This window comes from Haliotis cracherodii, unplaced genomic scaffold (assembly GCF_022045235.1).
Source record: "Haliotis cracherodii isolate W230 unplaced genomic scaffold, xgHalCrac1.p SCAF_1, whole genome shotgun sequence".
NCBI lineage: Eukaryota > Metazoa > Mollusca > Gastropoda > Lepetellida > Haliotidae > Haliotis > Haliotis cracherodii.
The window spans coordinates 86,071,218-86,091,474 of NW_027266264.1; the positions used below are offsets into that span (position 1 = coordinate 86,071,218).

General features: G+C 44.3%; 2 protein-coding genes across 3 annotated transcripts in view; one reads left to right on the plus strand and one right to left on the minus strand.

The window, feature by feature from the left end:
* The first annotated feature begins 7 nt into the window (after positions 1-7).
* Positions 8-3,722, plus strand: LOC139470269 (uncharacterized). 2 transcript variants are annotated; one of them, XM_071252619.1, is made up of 5 exons: positions 8-41; positions 823-899; positions 2,296-2,436; positions 2,705-2,813; positions 3,554-3,722. In XM_071252619.1, the coding sequence occupies exons 2-5, from the start codon at positions 860-862 to the stop codon at positions 3,666-3,668; spliced, it is 405 nt and encodes a 134-aa protein (XP_071108720.1). In that variant the 5' UTR covers positions 8-41; positions 823-859; the 3' UTR covers positions 3,669-3,722. The 2 variants fall into 2 exon arrangements, 1 of the variants encoding a protein (XP_071108720.1); XR_011653767.1 differs by lacking the exons at positions 8-41; positions 823-899; positions 2,296-2,436 and having other exon boundaries at positions 2,665-2,820; positions 3,554-3,610.
* Positions 3,723-3,888: 166 nt separating this feature from the next.
* The window catches only part of LOC139458219 (uncharacterized), a 28,933-nt gene continuing 12,564 nt past the window's right edge, over positions 3,889-20,257 (minus strand). Inside the window, exons 6-14 of the mRNA XM_071239565.1 lie at positions 19,511-19,613; positions 18,925-19,054; positions 15,083-15,401; positions 13,319-13,479; positions 9,102-9,271; positions 6,648-6,808; positions 5,961-6,113; positions 5,280-5,370; positions 3,889-4,563 (exon numbers count right to left, since the gene is read on the minus strand). Coding sequence (XP_071095666.1) covers positions 4,369-4,563; positions 5,280-5,370; positions 5,961-6,113; positions 6,648-6,808; positions 9,102-9,271; positions 13,319-13,479; positions 15,083-15,401; positions 18,925-19,054; positions 19,511-19,613 — 1,483 coding nt within the window. The 3' untranslated portion in view covers positions 3,889-4,368. The remainder of the gene's footprint in view (positions 4,564-5,279; positions 5,371-5,960; positions 6,114-6,647; positions 6,809-9,101; positions 9,272-13,318; positions 13,480-15,082; positions 15,402-18,924; positions 19,055-19,510; positions 19,614-20,257) is intronic.

Below are 20,257 nucleotides of genomic sequence, written 5' to 3' on the forward strand. Positions count from 1 at the left end.
GCAGTGTACGTAACTGTATGAAGGGGTGCAGGTACGCCCAGGTAGGTTGCACGTGTAGCGTTGTATTTGTTTGTTGTCTTAGGTGCAGGCTTCATTTAGCCTGATCTGCACTGAATCAGACCAGGAATACTAGATAATTGCCGCATGGTTCAGCGTGTTAGTTTACAGATATAGTGTAACTACCATAACATAGTTAGGGCATACCTACTGTAGTCAGCGCATACCTACAGTTGTCAGCGCATACCTAACGTAGTCAGCGCATACCTACAGTAAGCGCATACCTACAGTAGTCAGCGCATACCTATCGTAGTCAGCGCATACCTACAGTAGTCAGCGCATACCTGCAGTGTAACTATACAGGTGATGTGAAATCGGGTTTAACGTCGCGTCCAAGTTTATTGCACTTATATAGCATGCACGTGTCTGTGTCTGTGTGTGTGTGTGTGTGTGTGTGTCTGCATGTACTAGTCCAGACTGATGCCGATTTATAGTGCTAGCCCACTGAGATACCATGCCGCAGTTTAACATGAATACCCCACTCAGACACAGTATACTGACTCTGAGCCGACAGGTCCTTGTTTTAGCCCATTAATACAGGGTAACAACAAGTACAACCTTTTAACGTCTTTAGGTATGATGCGGCCGGGGATCGAACCCCGGACCTTCCGCTCCCTGGGCGGACGCTCTTCCTGCAGATCACAGAGGCGGTCTGTAACTTTACAGAGGGATATAGAGTGTAAGGATATTGTGCAAATATTGTGGGAGGAAAAAGTGGATGTTGTATTGTGTAAAAATTCAGAACTATCGTTTTGTGTGTTTTAGTCTAGGTTTTGACCTTTAGAGGCCCTGTGTAGCGAGGATGGAGCTGGTCGTCTTCTTCACTCTTCTGACGCTGCCAGGTAAACTCTCTCCAGGTCTCTCAAACCACACGCCACTACAACAACCACACGCCACCACAACCACACGTCGCTACAACAACCAAACGTTGTCACTACAACATTCACACCCTTGCAACATCAACACGACGTTATCTGTTACCTCTTCACAGCAAGAGAAGGTTTGCAAGAGGAAAACATGTCCATTGTTCTCCATGTTTAAATAACACGCCGTGACGGTTGCTACACCTAGTAATTACCCTGATGCGTGCATGTACATATAGTTTCTCCCTACAGTGGCAGGGATAGCAGGAACATTTAATATACTGGCAGGTAGTGTTCTAATGAAGTGTGTCAACTGATTCACACACGCTACTTAAGGGCCAATTACAATCACTCATTCAACAAACGAACCCATAGATACCGCGTGTAAACATAGTAATCACCCACATTCAACCTCCATGGAATCCACATTCAACCTCCAGGGGATTCCACATTCAACCTGCAGTAACACCCACATTCAACCTGCAGTAACACCCATGGAATCCACATTCAACCCCAGGGGATTCCACATTCAACCTTCCAGTGTGTCCACATTCAACCTGCAGTAACACCCACATTCAACCTCCAGGGGAATCCACATTCAACCTCCAAGTGTGTCCACATTCAACCTGCAGTTACATCCACATTCAACCTCCAGGGGATTCCACATCCAACCTGCAGTAACACCCACATTCAACCTGCAGTTACACCCACGGAATCCACATTCAACCTCCAGGAGATTCCACATTCAACCTCCAAGTACGTCCACATTCAACCTGCAGTAACACCCACATTCAACTTCCAGGGGAATTCACATTCAACCTCCAAGGGCGTCCCCATTCAACCTGCAGTTACATCCACATTCAACCTCCAGGGGATTCCACATTCAACCTGCAGTAATACCCACATTCAACCTGCAGTTACATCCACATTCAACCTCCAAGTACGTCCACATTCAACCTGCAGTTACATCCACATTCAACCTCCAGTGGATTCCACATTCACCTCGCAAGAACGTCCACATTCACCCCCCAAGAACGTCCACATTCAGCCTGCAGGAACGTCCAAATTAAATTTGCAAAGACATCCACATTCAACTTTCAGGAACATTCACATTTAACAAGCAGGGATGACGAACCACTATCAGTGACTTATGTTAGGTGCAATATGTGAAACACCGTCTGCCCAAGGTGAGTGCGTGGGTGCGTGCGTGCGTGCGTGCTTGTGTGTATGTGTGTGTGTGTGTATGTGTTTGTATGTATGTGTATGTGTTCAATCTTTGATTCCTGTCTGCCCAGGTGTGGCATCTCTGTGTGAGGGGGCGCATTGTCATGTGTGTGCATGTGTGTGTGTTCAATCTGTGTTCATGTTTGTCCAGGTGTGGCTCCTCTCTGTGAGGGAGACAAGCTGTGTATGGCCGCCTGCTCCACCCAGCCCCGGGACCACGTGGACGACTGTCTGGACATGTGCAGACAACATAGTTGTAACCAGACTGAAATCCTGACACCCACTAACACAGGTACAAGCGAATGGGTAGGGTGGAGCTCCTCCTTCTTACCCTTGTCGCCCCGGATACACCATTTCTAAAGGTGGAAGAGTGCCTAGCATAAAGATCCCATATTCACGACCATTCCACTGTTGGAAATAGAACATCAAAGATACTACTGATTGTGTGTAATCTCGAGATGGTTTGGTCAGCTGGTTTGTTTCCATTTTCAAGAATGCGTTTAATCTGCCACATGTTAATGTCTGTTACCCATGCATGATAATGACAACTCTGTTTTCAGGAGGTCCTGTTGTCAGTGATCCTATCTCTTTCCCCACAAGATGGCTGCCCACCATCATAGGAGCGCTCGTCGGTGTAGGAGTCCTGGCTGCCGTCGTCTACTACTTCCGGTAAGAGGTAGGTTGTGTACTTCTTCCGGTAAGAGAGTACACTGTACACTGTGTCGTCGTCTACTACTTCTGGAAAAAGGGTACACTGAGTCGTCGTCGTCGTCTACTATTTCCGGTAAGAAGGAACACTGTGTCGCCGTCTACTACTTCGGTTAGCAGGCCACACTGTGTCGCCGTCTACTACTTCCGTTAACAGGGCGCACTCTGTCGTTGTTTACTACTTCCGGTAAGAGTGTACCCTGTGTTGTCTTCATCTACCACTTCCGGTAAGAGGGAACGCTGTGTTGTCGTCTACTACTTCCGGTAAGAGGTAACACTGTGTCGCCCTTGCCATCTACTGCTTAACAGGGCACACAGAGTTGCCGTCTACTGCTTCCGTTAACAGGGCACACAGAGTTGCCATCTACTGCTTCCGTTAACAGGGCACACAGAGTTGCCATCTACTGCTTCCGTTAACAGGGCACACAGAGTTGCCATCTACTGCTTCCGTTAACAGGGCACACAGAGTTGCCATCTACTGCTTCCGTTAACAGGGCACATTGTGTCGTCTTGTCTGTCGTCGTCCACAATTTCTAGTAACAGAGTATACTTTGTGATCTACTACCGATAAGACGTGGTCTCGTATTCCTGCCTTTGGGTGATGCTGAATAGCTTCGTGTAAATGTGACATAAAAGCCTGTATTAAACCTGCAGTATTTACCATGCTATATTACATCTAACATTGTGTCTTCCCCTGACAGGAGGAGCTGGCAGCGGCGGGACAGGTTCCCAGGGTACGGCTTCTCCCGACTACGGAGGGGGCGCGGCAGGGACACAGACGTCGCGCTTAGAGAGATGTCCTCAGTCGCCACCTAGTGTCAGCGTCCAGCAGCAGGCGATTAACACATCTGTGTGTGTCACAACACCATTTGTCTGTATGTTGTAGAATAAACCGTTTGTTAATAAAGATATTTCCGATTTAGTTGCCTTTTTATGAATCCGTGACTGTTTAGTCCATCCAGTCAATCTATAAATAAACATCCTTAAATGAAAAGTAATGATACGTCCATGAGTTTATTTCTCCAAATAATTATTCAAACTCTAGAAACATGACAGTGGAAAATTATTTAAAACAAAGCCATGGTAGCAAGCCCTTAAATTAAGAAATGACAAAATATGATATTGCCAAACTCCCTGTAGGATTTCACACACACATATTAAAATGTAACATATATTATATAGTGTGGTAACCATTTCTTCCTGAGGTCAAGGTCAATATCTTGTCTTTGGCTGTCAGCATTTGCTGGGTAGATTGTGATGCCTCATATAAATAATCAAAATCAATAATAATCAACATACATGGTTTTTTTAACAAATATGTGAAGACTTGTAGAAACAGCAAAAGCTATTATCTGTGAAGGATAATTTAACAACCTGATCATGTCAACATATATACCTTTAGGAAACAGCTATTCACTGATATGAAACCCGTTATAATACAATGCATTTCACAGTTACCATCTGTAAGACAACTGAAGTCAAGGAGTACATGTTCATTGTTGTAAATGTACAGGTGTCAAAGTTCTTCCTTGGCCTGGCTTTGATCCTGGTTCTCTCCGTCGATGAGGTCGTAGGGGTAGCCGCTCATGATCGTCTCGGCGTTGTCCCTTAACATGTCCTTAAACCTGGTGAAGAAGTCGTCCACGTCGGCCTGGTACAGTTCCTCCCAGGTGACATGGTCGTCGCCGTCAGTGTTGAAGTAGTCGTACACCTGAAACACATTAGGTCAGGTGAGGCGAAATGGGGTTTAACATAGAGTTCAAAATTGTTGAACTTTTAGTGAGAATTGCGTGCATGCGTGCGTGCGTGCGTGCGTGCTTGTACTAGTCCAGATTAACGTTGTTAAGATACAATGCCGCAGTTTAACATGGAAACCAAAGTCAGACACAAAATGCTGACTCCGCGGCGTACCTTAATGCGTACCTTAATTTCGACGGATTTCCGTTAACGTCATCATGCGTTTGACGTCGTCGTTGCGGGGACGTGTTGTGGCCTGCATTGATTCACGAGGTGGACATAGTCAATGTTCAACCGGTGATTTGTGACTTTGCAGTGACTTACGAGTCTGTTGTTACACATGTGTTTTAACAATGACAATGTGAATGGTCTCAGTTTGACCTCCTGTTTCTTCTTAATACTAAAACATGATGCTAAAACGACACTCTCATAAAATATGTTTTCACATGTTCAACATGTTTTAGCTTTAATGTCGCTCAAACGTCAGTTTATATAATATAAAATTATATAGTATGCCCAACAAACATCGCGTTTCTGTTCCTAACATATAATGTAATGTTGGGCCATTTACCTGATTTAAAGTTCCACAAGAAAAATGATACCCCCAGAATACTTGCCATCAAGAGGACCACTACTGTGCTTAAAAGGTATAGAACATACACTGGTACAAGAGGGAAGGAGGACACGCACCTGCTTGGTATACTGTACGTCCTTCACCATGTAGTGCAAATTGTCCTGGTAGATTCGGTCCTTTCCTTCCAGTTCCGAAAACAGGTTAAGTCTGAAGAGGGAAATACAGAAAACTAACACTGTGTGCAGACAAAGACACAGATACAGACACAGACTCAGGCACAGACACAGACACACACAATTAGACACAGACACACACAATTAGACACAGACACACACAATAAGACACAGACAAAGACATAGACTCACACTGACACTCACACAGTCAGTCAGACAGACACAGATACATATACAGACTTACACTGAGACAAAGACAGACACACACAGACTCAGACTCAGACAGACACATTCACAAACACAGACTCAGACAGACACACATAGACACAGACAAACTCTCAGACATAGACTTAGACGCAGCCACAGACACACACTCAGACATAGACTCTTTACGTGGTTCATAAGATGATCCCGGGCCTGACCTCAAAGACAGAGGCTCACATGCAGACACAGAATCAGACTCAGGCTAAGACACAGACACACTCAGACACGGACATAGACACAGACACACTCAGACACAAACATAATCACAGACACACTCAGACACAGACATAGACACAGACACACTCAGACACAGACACACGCTTTACGTGGTTCTTGACCTGCCCCTGGGCCTGACCTCACCTGAGGAAGTTCTGTGGGGTTATTGGTGGAACCTCACTAAGGGGGAGTTGGGTTGTCCTCTCACAGTCGGTGGTGTTGAACCACAGAGGGTGTTCGAACCAAACGTTAGAAGCCAGATTCCGGCCTTGGTGTGAGTGAACCTGATGATACCAGCTGAAACACAGAGGGAGGGAGTGTCAGTGACTTCATCATTACAAGATACGTGCAACGGCTATAAGGATTGAGCTATGAGCGTGCCCCAACACCTCCACACACACACACACACACACACACACACACACATACAACAACACAGCCACCCCACCCGCCCACCCACCTCTTCTAAACTAACGAATGATTTCAGTGCGTGGAACATGGACCCGAAGCATGCGTGAAGCATTCGCGCGCTCAACAGGACTACCCAGCTGTGTCTGTCCCTGGGGGAAACAACTTCTCCAAGCATTTAACTATCTCACCATAACAAAATATGTCACAACACAATAAGCGTGTGTAAGTTCTTTTCGAAATGCTATATTAATAACCACGTGGCAATATTCCCTGGACACATTCCCTATTCAATCAGAATAGCACGACGACTGCAGTACGTGCAGCACACTGTTTCACGTGACAATTGTACAATGTTACGCGGGATTTATCTCGAGGTATGTACAATGATTTTCCATTTTTGTGCACGATATCGTTACTTACTTGGTTGGTATAAAGAGACAATCTCCTTTTTTCATCTGAGCCCTGAGCCAGGGAATGGATTTGAACTCAGGAAACGTGTCAAGGTCGACTCGGTCCACGTCCACTGTGCTAAAGCCTCGTTCATCGTTGAACCCGGAAGCTTCTATTTGTGGCATATATCTCTGTATAAAAGTAAAACAATGTGTGGTCAATCCAAATGTCTGAATCAGAAATATGAAACCTCTGTTGTTAAGAAATAAGGGTGAACGGGTTGTCAAGTCGTCTTCGGCGCCGCAATTCGCTGGGTCGAGTTGCGTCCCTTAGGGCACGAAAACAATCTATGATTGTGGGTTCGAATCCCGATTATGTTTCAAGGTCTGTCAGCACCATACACGTGGTCGTTAGTTTCACAAAAGTAAAGCGGCCTCAAACCCAACTAACTCACTCCTCTTAAGAAAGAAACAATGAGTGGGCAAGTTGTTCCGCCGCAGTCAGCAACAGTTCATCAATACCACGTAAGCACTGGTCTAGGCAAATCAGTAAAACTGTGTGAGCAATGATCCCCATCGTCGGGGTAAGATGCAACACCACAAGCCAAGACACAGCAACCACTATTCATCAAAAGTGAATTTACAAAAAGGAATCCAGAACGAAAACAAGAAACTGCTGCCATCTTGTTTTCAAAAACCGGTACTGTCTTTTTGTTATTGGATCTGTTGTTATCTTTAGACGAAGTTCAGCTATTGGTTAAGGAAGAGATTGTCATATAGATTTTATAAATATACTGAACCGCAAAAGAAACGTCACCCCAAGTAACATTGCATGAAAAGTTGTCATATCTGGGTAGTTTTCTTCAAAGTTTTCTAAATTTAACATTACCTTGTTTGAAAAATGAAATTTGATGAACAAAATACAAAGCAGATGACAATAAAACCGATCGCCCAAACTCATCACGGCAACGGTCATGGCAACCCGATGCAAGTGAGTTCCGTGCAAATTGAAATGCACATGCGTTCTCCCATTTCTTGCCCTATAAAAATCCACTCAGATCGGATAACATTCATTCGTTTTTGAATTGCTACCACATGCCAAGATTGACAAGAAATCAGCGACACCAAGCCCTTGGATGAATTGCAAGCTGGACAAACCGCCCGGCAAGTAGCCAAAGCATTTCAAGTCCACGTACAGGCTCCAGCAACGGTAACAGCTTTGTTACTGCTGCGGAAACTGCTCGACACACCTTGCTGACACACGCGATACATTAGTGCGGACACCGTGCGTCGACGAGCAGACACCTCCACTGTCACAGGCCACTCCGAGGACCCATTCTGACACCACGTCATCGCCGGGACCGTCTTCAGTGAGCAACACAGCACCGGCATTGGCGCCACCAGCAGTGGCTCTTCTCAGACGAGAGCCGTTACTGTATCTCATCGGCAGAGGCAGAGAGAGAGAGTCAGGCGACGCCGTGGGGAACGTTATTCGGATGCTTGTGTTGTTGAGAGAAACTCGTAGGGCGGTCCGAACATTATGGTGTGGGGTGGAATTCGTCTTTCCCAGGCGGTCGGCCCTGTGGTCTTTCAGAACATCGGTCCAGGGAGAGGCATTGGTGTCACAGCAAGTTGGTACATCGATCAAATCTTGAGACCACACGCCATACCTCATTTGGCCCGTCGCCGTAACCACGAGTTTCAGCATGATAACGCCCGTGTACACTGCGAGAGCAATATGAGACTTCCTCCAGCAGAATGGCATCAGAACCATGCAGTGGCCTGCCCTCAGTCCCGATTTAAATCCCACTGGGCACCTATGGGACGAGATTCAAAGATGGCTGAATGACGTCCGACCGGACGTGCCGACAACTGCAGCTGAACTGCGTCAGGCGTTCCTCAGAGTGCGGGCTTAAGTGCCTATGGCCTTCATCGACCGCCTCTTCCATTCCATGTATCGACGTTGCACAGCAGTCATCAATGCACATGACCGACACACGAGATACTGACTTGTTTGCGGTTCAGTATATTTATAGCAAATCGGAAATGTGGAAGTGACTCAAACAGCGGACAATGGTTGACGTTTCTAACGGGACGTCCCGTAGAGCGAAAAGAAACACTTCTATTGAACGATGATCGCCGTACACCATACCGTGCTCGAAAGTTTCACCGAAGTCAAAACACATTCCTCCCAATGTGAAGATTCGGGGTAGAATAGGTCTTCGGCAACCCATGTTGGCCGCAAGACGCGACTAACGGGATCTGGTGGTCAGGCTCGTTGCACTTGGTTGGTGCATGTCATCGTATCCCAACTGCATAGTTCGATGCACTTGATTATTTACAGGCCACGGTCATTTAGTTGGAATATTGCTGGGTGCGGCTTTAAACAACAAACAAAACCAAAATCAGACTTTCCTCCCGCCTTGCGCTGCGAAGTGATATAACTAATATAATGTACATAACGACGTTCAACTCACTCACTCACTTTGTCAATGAAAATAAAATCTTTGGTGCCGTCCATGAGGCAGTTGATGTTGTCCATGGAGTCCGAATGGAGCACGGACTTCGTCCCGCCACTGCTGAACCAAAGGTGGTATAACGTCATCAGTTTCTGCGTTCCTCCACACGTCACAAATGGCGGCAGGAATATGTCCTCTGAACGAAAGAAAAGCACGAAATGATTATTTTAAGACAAATAGTAACGCTTTAATTGGTGAAGTAGTGTGAACAGTCCCATACGTCCATTCTTACACGGTCCGGGGACGCTGTCCTCGAGATGACACTTGGACAGAAAGAGTCGCAAGGTTGAGGATTCGTTTGTAACGCCGAAGGCCCAGGTTTGATTCCCCACATGGGGACAATGTGTGAAGCCCATGTCTAGTGTCCCCCGATATTGCGCCTGAAGACGGCATAACTCCGTACTCACTCACTCACTCACTCACTCCCTCTTCTAACAAGTCGTACTGGTACCAGTTGTTGCGTTTTTGCATGAGAATTGCAAAGCTACAGCTAGAATAACGACAGACTGTCTTCAGCAACATCACTGCCATATCAAGATAGTTACTAGTATTACTAGTATTAATGAGCAATATTACAACTATAGCACTACAGACTAACATCAAGTCTACAACTCTATATTGGGGGCATAATAAAAAATGATTAGGTTTTAACAAGTTAAATGACCGTTCTCTAGAAGCATACTAGAACAGACCGTTCCTACCACCACCCGTAGAAGATACGAACGTTCTCTGAACACCATTAAGTAGTAGTAGTCATCCATTCATCCAGTGACCGTTCTCTTACCATCTTCGAGTTCTAGTACCCATTCATATATCAAATGCACGTATTCTTACAATCTGTGAGTTCTAGTACCCACGCGGGGCGGTGGGCCCTGGGACAAATGTAACGCGGGGCATTTGTAACAAGGGCCATTACTCTCAGAAGAATAGCTAAAGCAAGTGTTAGGTAATGTAGAGTTACTTCCCTTAGCCTTCCCGCCAAGGACATCTGGCCATGATGGAGCAGTCGCCACAAGGCAAAGAGCAGTGAACAAAAAAATTAATTTTATGTAAAAAAATCAAAAAAGATCATAATGGTTCTTTCACTGGACGTATGTGGATAGTTGTGTGATTAAACCACTGAAATTGAAACACCATATTTTGAAGTAGAAATTGTGTAACTGCCCTAAGCAGTAGATCTATGAGACGAGATGAAACATGGACGTCATCATTCGGGGCAATTGCAACAATACGCCCAATGCAGTTTTACTAGATGTTACAATTGCCCTCGTCATTTATATGTACTAAATGCTTAAATCTGTGCATATATTTTGCTGTATGCATGATGATGGCCTGGATTGACTAATAAATCCCATTTAGGAGTGATGTCTGCCTACATTTTGAAGGACATTATCTGGTTGTATGAGAATCTAGAGGAACCTCTATCTGTGCTTCAATGTGCTCTGCTTTACTTGAAAAAGATCGAGCCACTTGCAACCTGTGACGACGTCCATGTTTGCCAGGAATACCACTTAATAGAGTCTTGTGTGGAAGATCTCAGAACTTACTCGTGAGTGTGAGCAATATAGTTCGTGAGAGGAGAAGAAAAATGGAACGGGGCAAAAACTTGGATAAGTTATTTGAAGCTTCGAATGCTGTTTCTTATGGGCAGTCAGTCAGGAGCGTAGCTAGTGACTTCGATCTATGTCGCGTTACTCTGGCGCGCCATTGCAACAAAATTAAACTGAGTAAACCAGATCAACCACCTCCAGAAATGGGATATAAACCTCACAACAAGGTATTTTCGAATGGAAACGAAATGGAACTAGTCAAACACCCGAAGCGCGCAGTAGATAGATATATATATATATTACGGATTAACCCCATATGTATATTACGGATTAACCCCAAAAGATGTTCAGAAATTAGCCGAAATTGAATGTGCAGTAGCGCATGGGGTAAAATATCCAGACGTTTGGAATGAGACCAAAATGGCGGGCAGTGACTGGTTCGCAGCATTTATGAAGCGTAACAACACACTAGCAATAAGAAAACCACAAGCCACTAGTCCAGCACGAGCTACTTCGTTCAACAAAGAAACTGTCGGTGAATTCTTTGGCAACCTTGCTAAGATGCTGGAACTACCACTTTCCTCCACAAAACATCTACAACATGAGCGAACCTGGTATTACAACCGTACAGCGTCCGAATCACGTTGTTGCCGAGAAAGGAAAGAAGCAAGTCGGCGCTCTGACATCACAAGAGAGGGGAACATTGGTTACATGCGCTGTAGCAATTAATGCAAGTGGGAACAGCATACCTCCCATGCTAAGCTTCCGGAGAAAAATCTTCAAACAACACTTTATACGAGATGGACCGCCTAGATGTATGGGAATTGCCAGTGGTTCGGGGTGAATGAAAGAAGACGACTTCTAAACCAAGTTAAGACAACCCAAGTTAAGACAGCAATGATTCTCACCGTTCCATTCGATCTCAGCAAAGAAATGGGCATTTTACTTCTTTCACTCCCTCAGCATACGTCCCATAAACTGCAGCCGCTTGACAGGGCCGTCTTTAGTCCGTTTAAAAAGGCTACAAGCAGATGGTGCGATTCCTGGATGCTAAATACTCCTGGTCAAACAATGAGTGAGTGAGTTAACGCCGCTTTTAACAGTGTTCCAGTTATGTCACGGCGTGTCAGCTTAATGTGGGAGGAAAGCCCGAAGTGATTGATCGGTGAAACCCACGAGCACGGATATGGTGCTGACAAAGCAAGAAACATAATCGGGGCGAACCGGGATTCGAACCCACAATCATAGGTTCCTGGGGTGCCCAAGGGACGCAACTCTGCACAGCGAATCGCTGCGCCCTAGACGACTGGGCCAGCCGTGCCCCCTGGTCAAACAATGACCGTTTACAACATTCCTGAGATTGTCCGTGAAGCATGGCGCTTGGCGGCTACACCAAACAGTATTATGTCTGGATTTCGATGTACTGGGATTGTGCCTTGCAATAGGGCCAATACTCCTTGGACTTTAGCTGTTTCCGATGATCCTGACCATGGGAATTCAGCTGCTTCCAATATTCCTTGGACTTCAGCCGTTCCTGACGACCCTATCCCTGGGCGTTCAGCTGCTTCCAGTATTCCTTGGACTTCAGCCGTTCCTGATGACCCTATCCCTGGGCTTTCAACTGCTTCCAGTATTCCTTGGACTTCAGCCGTTCCTGATGACCCTATCCCTGGGCTTTCAACTGCTTCCAATATTCCTGTCCCAGATAGGACGAAAAAGATATCATCTGGGAGTTTTCGAGGATAAGACGTTAAAACGAGTCATCACTAAGAAGATGAAAGCTATCGTCGTAGATGAAGTGGAATCGGTTTAAGTGACTGACTACATGTTGTCGTTACCCACTCGTACATCAAATTTACGCCCCCTTACCATCTACGAGTTCTAATATCCATCCATACATCAAATGGACGCCCCCTTACCATCTACGAGTTCTAATATCCATACAAACATCAAATGGACGCCCCCTTACCATCTACGAGTTCTAATATCCATCCATACATCAAATGGACACCCCCTTACCATCTGGGAGTTATCGTACCCACTCGTACATCAAATGGACGCCCCCTTACCATCTGGGAGTTCTCGTACCCACTCGTACATCAAATGGACGCCCCCTTACCATCTGGGAGTTCTCGTACCCACTCGTACATCAAATGGACGCCCCCTTACCATCTACGAGTTCTAATATCCATCCATACATCAAATGGACGCCCCCTTACCATCTGGAAGTTCTCGTACCCACTCGTACATCAAATGGACGCCCCCTTATCATCTGGGAGTTCTCGTACCCACTCGTACATCAAATGGACGCCCCCTTACCATCTGGGAGTTCTAATATCCATCCATACATCAAATGGACGCCCCCTTACCATCTGGGAGTTCTAATATCCATCCATACATCAAATGGACGCCCCCTTACCATCTGGGAGTTCTAATATCCATCCATACATCAAATGGACGCCCCCTTACCATCTGGGAGTTCTAATATCCATCCATACATCAAATGGACGCCACCTTACCATCTGGGAGTTCTCGTACCCACTCGTACATCAAATGGACGCCCCCTTACCATCTGAGAGATATCGTACCCACCCGTACATCCAGTGACCGTGCCTACCCGTACTGGTACCTACCCGCCATGCCGCTGATCTGCGCCACGTTCATCACCAGGTACACATCGGACGTGTTGTATTGGTTCAGGAACGCGCGGAACACCCCCGTGTCACCGTCTGTCACCTTCCGCGTCTCCTTCTTGTGGTGCTCGAATGTAACGACAAGGTCACCAAACCTCCGCCTGTAGAGGAAGGCGCGAGTATATAGGCAAGTGCAAGTCAGAAATTATCTATTTTATATTGCAGTGTAGATGTAGACTTGTAAACTCTACACACGACACTTGCATAAATGCACACGTGAGATCTCACCTGTGAAGATCCGGGCTAGAAAAGGTCTTCAGCAACCCATGCTTGTCGTAAGAGGCGACCAGCGGGATCGGTTGGTCTAGCCCACATACTCGTAATTAGAGCACAAACACCTTGATCAGCCCTCTCTGGTCGTAGCCAGCGAAGTGTTTGTGTTTGAACCAGGTGCAACGTAGTGCCACACATCACTGCTCGATAATGTCGTGTGACTGCGAGAAGCACTCTTATAATCGCTGTGTAAAACCGAAGAGAGTTCGGTTTTGGTTTGGCTTATAACACCTGCAGGTATCATGGATGCCTCCAACCTGAGGGTGTAACAACCCCAACCAACACCAAGAGGGAGTGTCCATCTTGCCTAGATGCAGACAATAACGATCACATATGTCAGGTTTAATCATAAAATATGTCAAATATCGAGCAAAACCAATACTTTCGTGGTTTGTCCCACAATTCACTGGCGCTAGTCACTTTCGCACGTGCAACACATGACAATACTGAGTACGGAGAATTCTTTGTTGTTGTTTTTAGTTTGTTGTTTAATGTTGCATTAGTAATATTCCACCTGTATGGCGGCGGTCAGTGAAAGTAATCGAGTCTGGACCAGACAATCCAGCGATTGATGTCATGAGGCACGATGACATGCATCAACCAAGTCAGCGAGTCTGACCACCCGATCCCGTTAGTCGCCTCTTACGACAAGGATGGGTTGTTGAGGACCAGCTCTAACCCGAATCTTCACGGGTGCAGAACTCTTTGACAACTTTTGAAGACAATAAGTATGTTTCTTAAAGTCATTCAGATGCGACTTCGTGTTTTGTGATCAATTTACAAGAGCAAAACCTGCAAACATATTTAGTTGCAGACTTTGAACAACATGTTGAAACTATTTCTTCAGTAACGATAGGAAAGACCTAGACTGACAATTAGAAATAAAGTTATCTTTTTCAACAATATACAAAATAAAACGAATAAAATCCAAATGGAGCCCAGAACAATCCTTATCTGATAGCTGAGGCAATCTAGACTTCTTGACTCAAGTTGGATTCCTTTTGAAAAAATTCTGTAGGGTTTGAGAGACTAGGAATTGCCAATATGCCATGATATGTCATGTGGTATACGGGTTCGGCTCCGATGAATGAGAACTATTTAAATAAAAATTAATTCAGGAATGATATTTGGAGGTTTGTAAAGTCCCAGAAAAGTAGAAACAAGTTATAATAGTTCAGTGGGTATAAGGTAATTGAAACCTCGCAAACAAGTTTGTGAAAGAAACATGAGAAGCGGCGAGTATAGAGTATGAAATAACGCACTATAGGGGTCTTTATAAAATAGGGGGCGGGGGGGAGTGTATATTCAGTTTAAGAGTTACACGGCTAGGTGTTAAAAAGTTCGATTCCAGGTTTTATGCCTTGATGTACCCGCATAAATTTTAATACGCTATTTTCAAAAGAGACGTTAAACTAACTCACGCACTCTTACCTGAGATAGTCATCGTTCCAGAGTTTGTATGCCGGGTACTTGAAACTAGGGTTGTTTAACGCCGATCTCAATAACACAGGTTGACCTGGCCTCACAAACCACTCGTAGAAATACTGCGGCGTGGGTATACCCTCCATTACTGGGATGTCGTGCAAAGGGGGATAACTCCCAAGGGGTTTCAAGTGACCTTGGAATTGGACACCTTCAGTTGCACAGAACGTCATCAGTGTCGCATACACCATCGTTGTTACAACACAGGACACCGTCAACGTCGATGCCGACACATACACCATTGTTGCTGAAATAGGCGCTGCAGTTGCTGATCGTGTCTAAATCTATTTCCCTCTTTTGTCGAGATTCAATACTGCATTTGTATAAAAGCGGGGTATCTGTTTAACAACCCCTGTCAACTGCTAGCAAACGCTGGCCACAATCATCCCACTCAGTAAATCACAACGTTTTAGTCACCCTAGACAATAAATGCATTTTAGATAATACAGTTTGGCTTTATGACGCCGATCTTTGCACGACCTTCCCCATGTGAGGCGGATGTGCCGCCAGATGGCGCTGAACAAGGTGTGATGCTCCGTGATGACGTTTCTGGCGCATCAGCCGCAGGTGTCGCTTCTGATGGTTTCGCCAAGTTCACTGTGAGTGATGTTGCTGTCTGTTCACGTGTACCCGAGCTCCTATTTTAGCAGCATGTCTGATGAATTAGAGAGCAACACTAACAATATAAATACAGGTCTATTAGGCGACGTTTTACTGTTTAATCCTTACGTAATTATATCATTTTGTTACTTTTACAAATGAATTATTGATATCACAATCCAATTAATGGTTAGTTATCTACTACTAATGCATTTTATTTATGATGTCATAAATACACACACACACACACACACACACACACACACACACTTCGTCCTACACTAACCATGCAGTGAAGTGTGGAAAATACATCAGCAACAATAAACATATCAATTGAAATGAACATCGTCACGTGAACCTGAGTCAAGTGGGCGAGAGGCGGGGTCGCCACGTGTGTACTATTAGTGACGGAGATGTATTAGCTGTTGTCGCCCCCGGGGTTACGCTCACACACGTTGTCAGACACATGTTGCCTGGGTGGGGGAGAGACGACACCTAGCTGGGCTGGGAGTGTCCAATACTTGTGTCAGGCTGACACATCGACGACAGTTCCTGGTAGGATCTTCACAAACGCACGTACACCGCATCTGTTTGTCGAGATTATAAAAACAATATTGATGTTCTCGTAAACATATGGTGATTGTGTGTGTTTTGATTCTAATTTGAAATTTCAAGGGGAACAGAAAGATTTCTGCATGTTTGTTTGTTTTCTCAATGTTTTAATTTCCCAAAATAACACTAGTCCGAGATATATTTACCCGTGAAGATCCGGGTTAGAATAGGTCTTCAGCAACTCCTGCTTGCTGAAAAAGGACTATGCTTGTCATTAGTCGTGACTAACGAGATCGGGTGGTCAGGCTCGCTGACTTGGTTGAGGCATGTCATCGTATCCCAATTGCGTGGATCAACGCTCATGACATCACTCATTTGATTGTCTGGTCCAGACTCGCTTATTTACAGACCGCCATCATAAAGCTGGAATATTGCTGAGTGTGGCGTTAAACAACAAACAAAACAATATATATTAAAGTGTACCTAAAACACCGTCTAAATAATTGTGATACAAAACAGAAATTACGTATTCTCATATTACGAGCATCTCACATCACACGAGCATTAGCACCAAACTACAATTTGAACAAGTTATAAATCTTGTCATTTCATAATATTTGATTTTTCTATGAAAATTGTTTTTTCCAAAACCTCTGCACCTTGTGCATTACTGTTATATTTACTGATGCAATATTCTCAATATCGCCATTTCTGTTATATTTACTGATGTAGTATTCTCAATATCCCCATTACTGTTATATTTACTGATGCAATATTCTCAATATCCCCATTACTGTTATATTTACTGATGTAGTATTCTCAATATCCCCATTACTGTTATATTTACTGATGCAATATTCTCAATATCCCCATTACTGTTATATTTACTGATGCAATATTCTCAATATCCCCATTACTGTTATATTTACTGATGCAATATTCTCAATATCCCCATTACTGTTATATTTACTGATGCAATATTTTCAATATCCCCATTACGGCTATGTTTACTGATGCAATATTCTCAATATCCCCATAACTGTATATTTACTGATGCAATATTCTCAATATCCCCATTACTGTTATATTTACTGATGCACTATTCTCCATATCCCAATTACTGTTGCATATGCTAATGCACTATTCTCGATATCCCCATTACTGTTGCATATGCTAATGCACTATTCTCAATATCCCCAAACACCTTCATGTTTTTCTCTAACCGAAGCCTTCATAGTTATATGTTTGTTTGTTGTTTAACGCCACACTCAGCAATATTCCAGCTATATGACGGCGGTCTGGACCAGATAATCCAGTGATTGACATCATGAGCATCGATCCACGCAGTTGGGACACGATGACATGCATCAACCAAGTCAGCGAGCCTGACCACCCGATCCCGTTAGTCGCCTACTTACTACAAGCAGAGTCGATTTTTTACGGCAAGCATTGGTTGCTGAAGACCTATTCTAACCCCGTTTTATATGTACTGACATGCAAGCCCTAATATATTCTCAAAGAAAATATATCTACCTGTTTAAACACCACACCAAACGGTACGCCATTAGTTTCCAATGTAAATAGCTGTTGGTGTTGGCACATTCATGAAGATCAGACATACATGACATATGGGCGAATGTGTTGTCTTAAGTTTCACGAAGTTATTGAACGTATTTCTACTGTAAGGTTAATAAAAACAACAAAATTCGTTTTTTAGTGAATGTTTTATTTTCAGATACGTGGTCTTGCAAAAACAGGTGTAGATCTGTATGAAGAGATCTTTCAGCTGGAGTAAAGAAATACCCCGTGGATCTGAATCGTGAGAATCAATGTAACCCGGAAGTAGAATTAAAGAGCCCCATGTTATGTTGATGTTTCATTTTCTCTGTAACTTTGCATAATGACCAATAGTTGCATCACTTTTACTGTTTAAAATGCCCGTTCAGAATGGCCAGTGAATTCCTAGCTCAGAATCAACCTCAAGAACAATGCTGATGTTCTTTATTCCCCAGGAACGAACCCAGAATTGAGCTGATTGAAAGTCAAACTTAATTACATTGATATGCTACAATTCTAAATAGCAAAACACACTTCACCGCCGTGTATGCATCAACACGATATACCTGATCGAGACGGTGCAAAATTCATTTAAACTAAAGTTTTGTGATTTTTATGCCTCAACACGACTTCCTGATATAATTGACTTCCTTGTCGGTGGAAGTACAGTTTATTGATTCCGCTCGGTTGTGCAATATATGACGTTATACAATCTTTAAAAGAATGTTATGAATCTGTGATTTGAGTTGTTTAACGCTGTTTTAAACATTATTTCAGGTAGAAAACGGCGAGTAAGCTTCATGTGAAATAAATACACCGGACCCCTTTTGCCACTGTAGTGAAACATGGGTTCGTGTGTGTGTTGCGCGCATGTGATAGTGTGATACTGAGTGTTATTTCTGCGCCATGCAGACACAGATAAATACAGCAAACCGCTTGAAATGCTTGAACGGAACTTCCAGTGACTGACTTGTAGATGGTATTACAAACTGTTAGCGATATCTTCTAAAGTTCGTCTCTTGTCATGGCGTTCTCCTGTTGGTCGTTCGATGTGAGAAACGTTTCCATCATGTCTTTCTTGCTCCGATATTCTTCCCGGAAGTCGTTGCCGAAACCTTTGGGATACATCGTGAACACCTGCTCCACGTCGAAGGTGTACACCTCGTCCCACGTCCACACGCCGTCCCCGTTGACGTCAATATGATGGAATATCTGAAACCACGACGTCAAGGTAAGTCTGCTTGCAGGGAACCGATTAAGAAAACGAGCGAAACTCTACGAGTGTCGTAACTCTCTTTGTTTAAAATAGGCTTACAACAGTCGTATGGCTAAAAGCACTTTGTGACTGGTTCGTAATTAACACATTTGGATTTATCCCATTATCATCATCATCAGTAGTAGTAGTAGTAGTAGTAGTAGTAGTAGTAGTAGTAGTAGTACCACATCGTGCCAGATTGACGTGGGACGAAATGTTACAGGTCTTAGACATTTACAACTTTTCTGAAACCCACAAGCACGGCTCTAACAAACCGAAACCAATAATGAGGCTGAAGCTTGGATTCGATCCCGTGATTATAGATTAGTGGCGCGTCTAAGGGACGCAACTCTGCACAGCGAACTCTGGTGCGTTCCGCGACTGGGCCAAGGTATATACAGAAAGGTCATGACCTTTGAACTGGCGTCCCGGTCAGTTGAGATCTCCTTCCATCTCTCCAGAAACTCCTCCTCCGTCAGACTCTCCTCCATGTGCAACGGCTCAAACACCAGTTCCCTGCAACATCGACAACACGCACATGCTTTATAGTCTACCGGGCTTATGTGGAGTTTGTTAGTGTACGGCATTTACGTATTCGTGGAGGAAGTGAAAAATACCTCTCGTCATATGAACAGGTAAAGACTATACCGTAAATTATATAATAAATCTGGAAGAAACCTGCAAAACTTGTGAACATGCGAGTGACCGACCATTTGATATTCTGGGGATGGAGTGTGTGGGATTTTGTATTGAGATTAGATATTTTTCAGATACGGCTGCAAATCCTGATGGGTTTTTTAATTAACACTGTGAGAAAATCCCAAGGCTCAGTAAAGCTTTCAAAACGTTGCCTGGTAGGCGTGTGAAGTACAGGTTTTCAAATTTGTCGCATCAGAGACAAAACTGATGGATGATGCAATTCCATATTTCGACGTGTACCGAATGTTCCCGTGTGGTTTTCAGGTGAATAATTTACTTTCCTTTGCATGGAAAGCCACCGTGTGAGAGTATTTGGAAAAGTCAATCTGTAGCGGGGAAGGAGGCTTTTCCATTTAAAACCTGAGCGTGTGGACCTTAACTGAGACCGTGGACCTCACCTGAGACCACTGACCTAACCTGAGGTCGTCGACCTTACCCGAGATCGTGGATCTTACCTGAGA

Bases quoted from the DNA above. Each gene is read 5' to 3' on its own strand.
- LOC139470269 (XM_071252619.1), top strand. From the start codon at position 860: ATGGAGCTGGTCGTCTTCTTCACTCTTCTGACGCTGCCAG. The intron at 900-2,295 runs GTAAACTCTCTC...ATGTTTGTCCAG, and splicing joins CACTCTTCTGACGCTGCCAG to GTGTGGCTCCTCTCTGTGAG. The intron at 2,814-3,553 runs GTAAGAGGTAGG...TTCCCCTGACAG, and splicing joins GCCGTCGTCTACTACTTCCG to GAGGAGCTGGCAGCGGCGGG.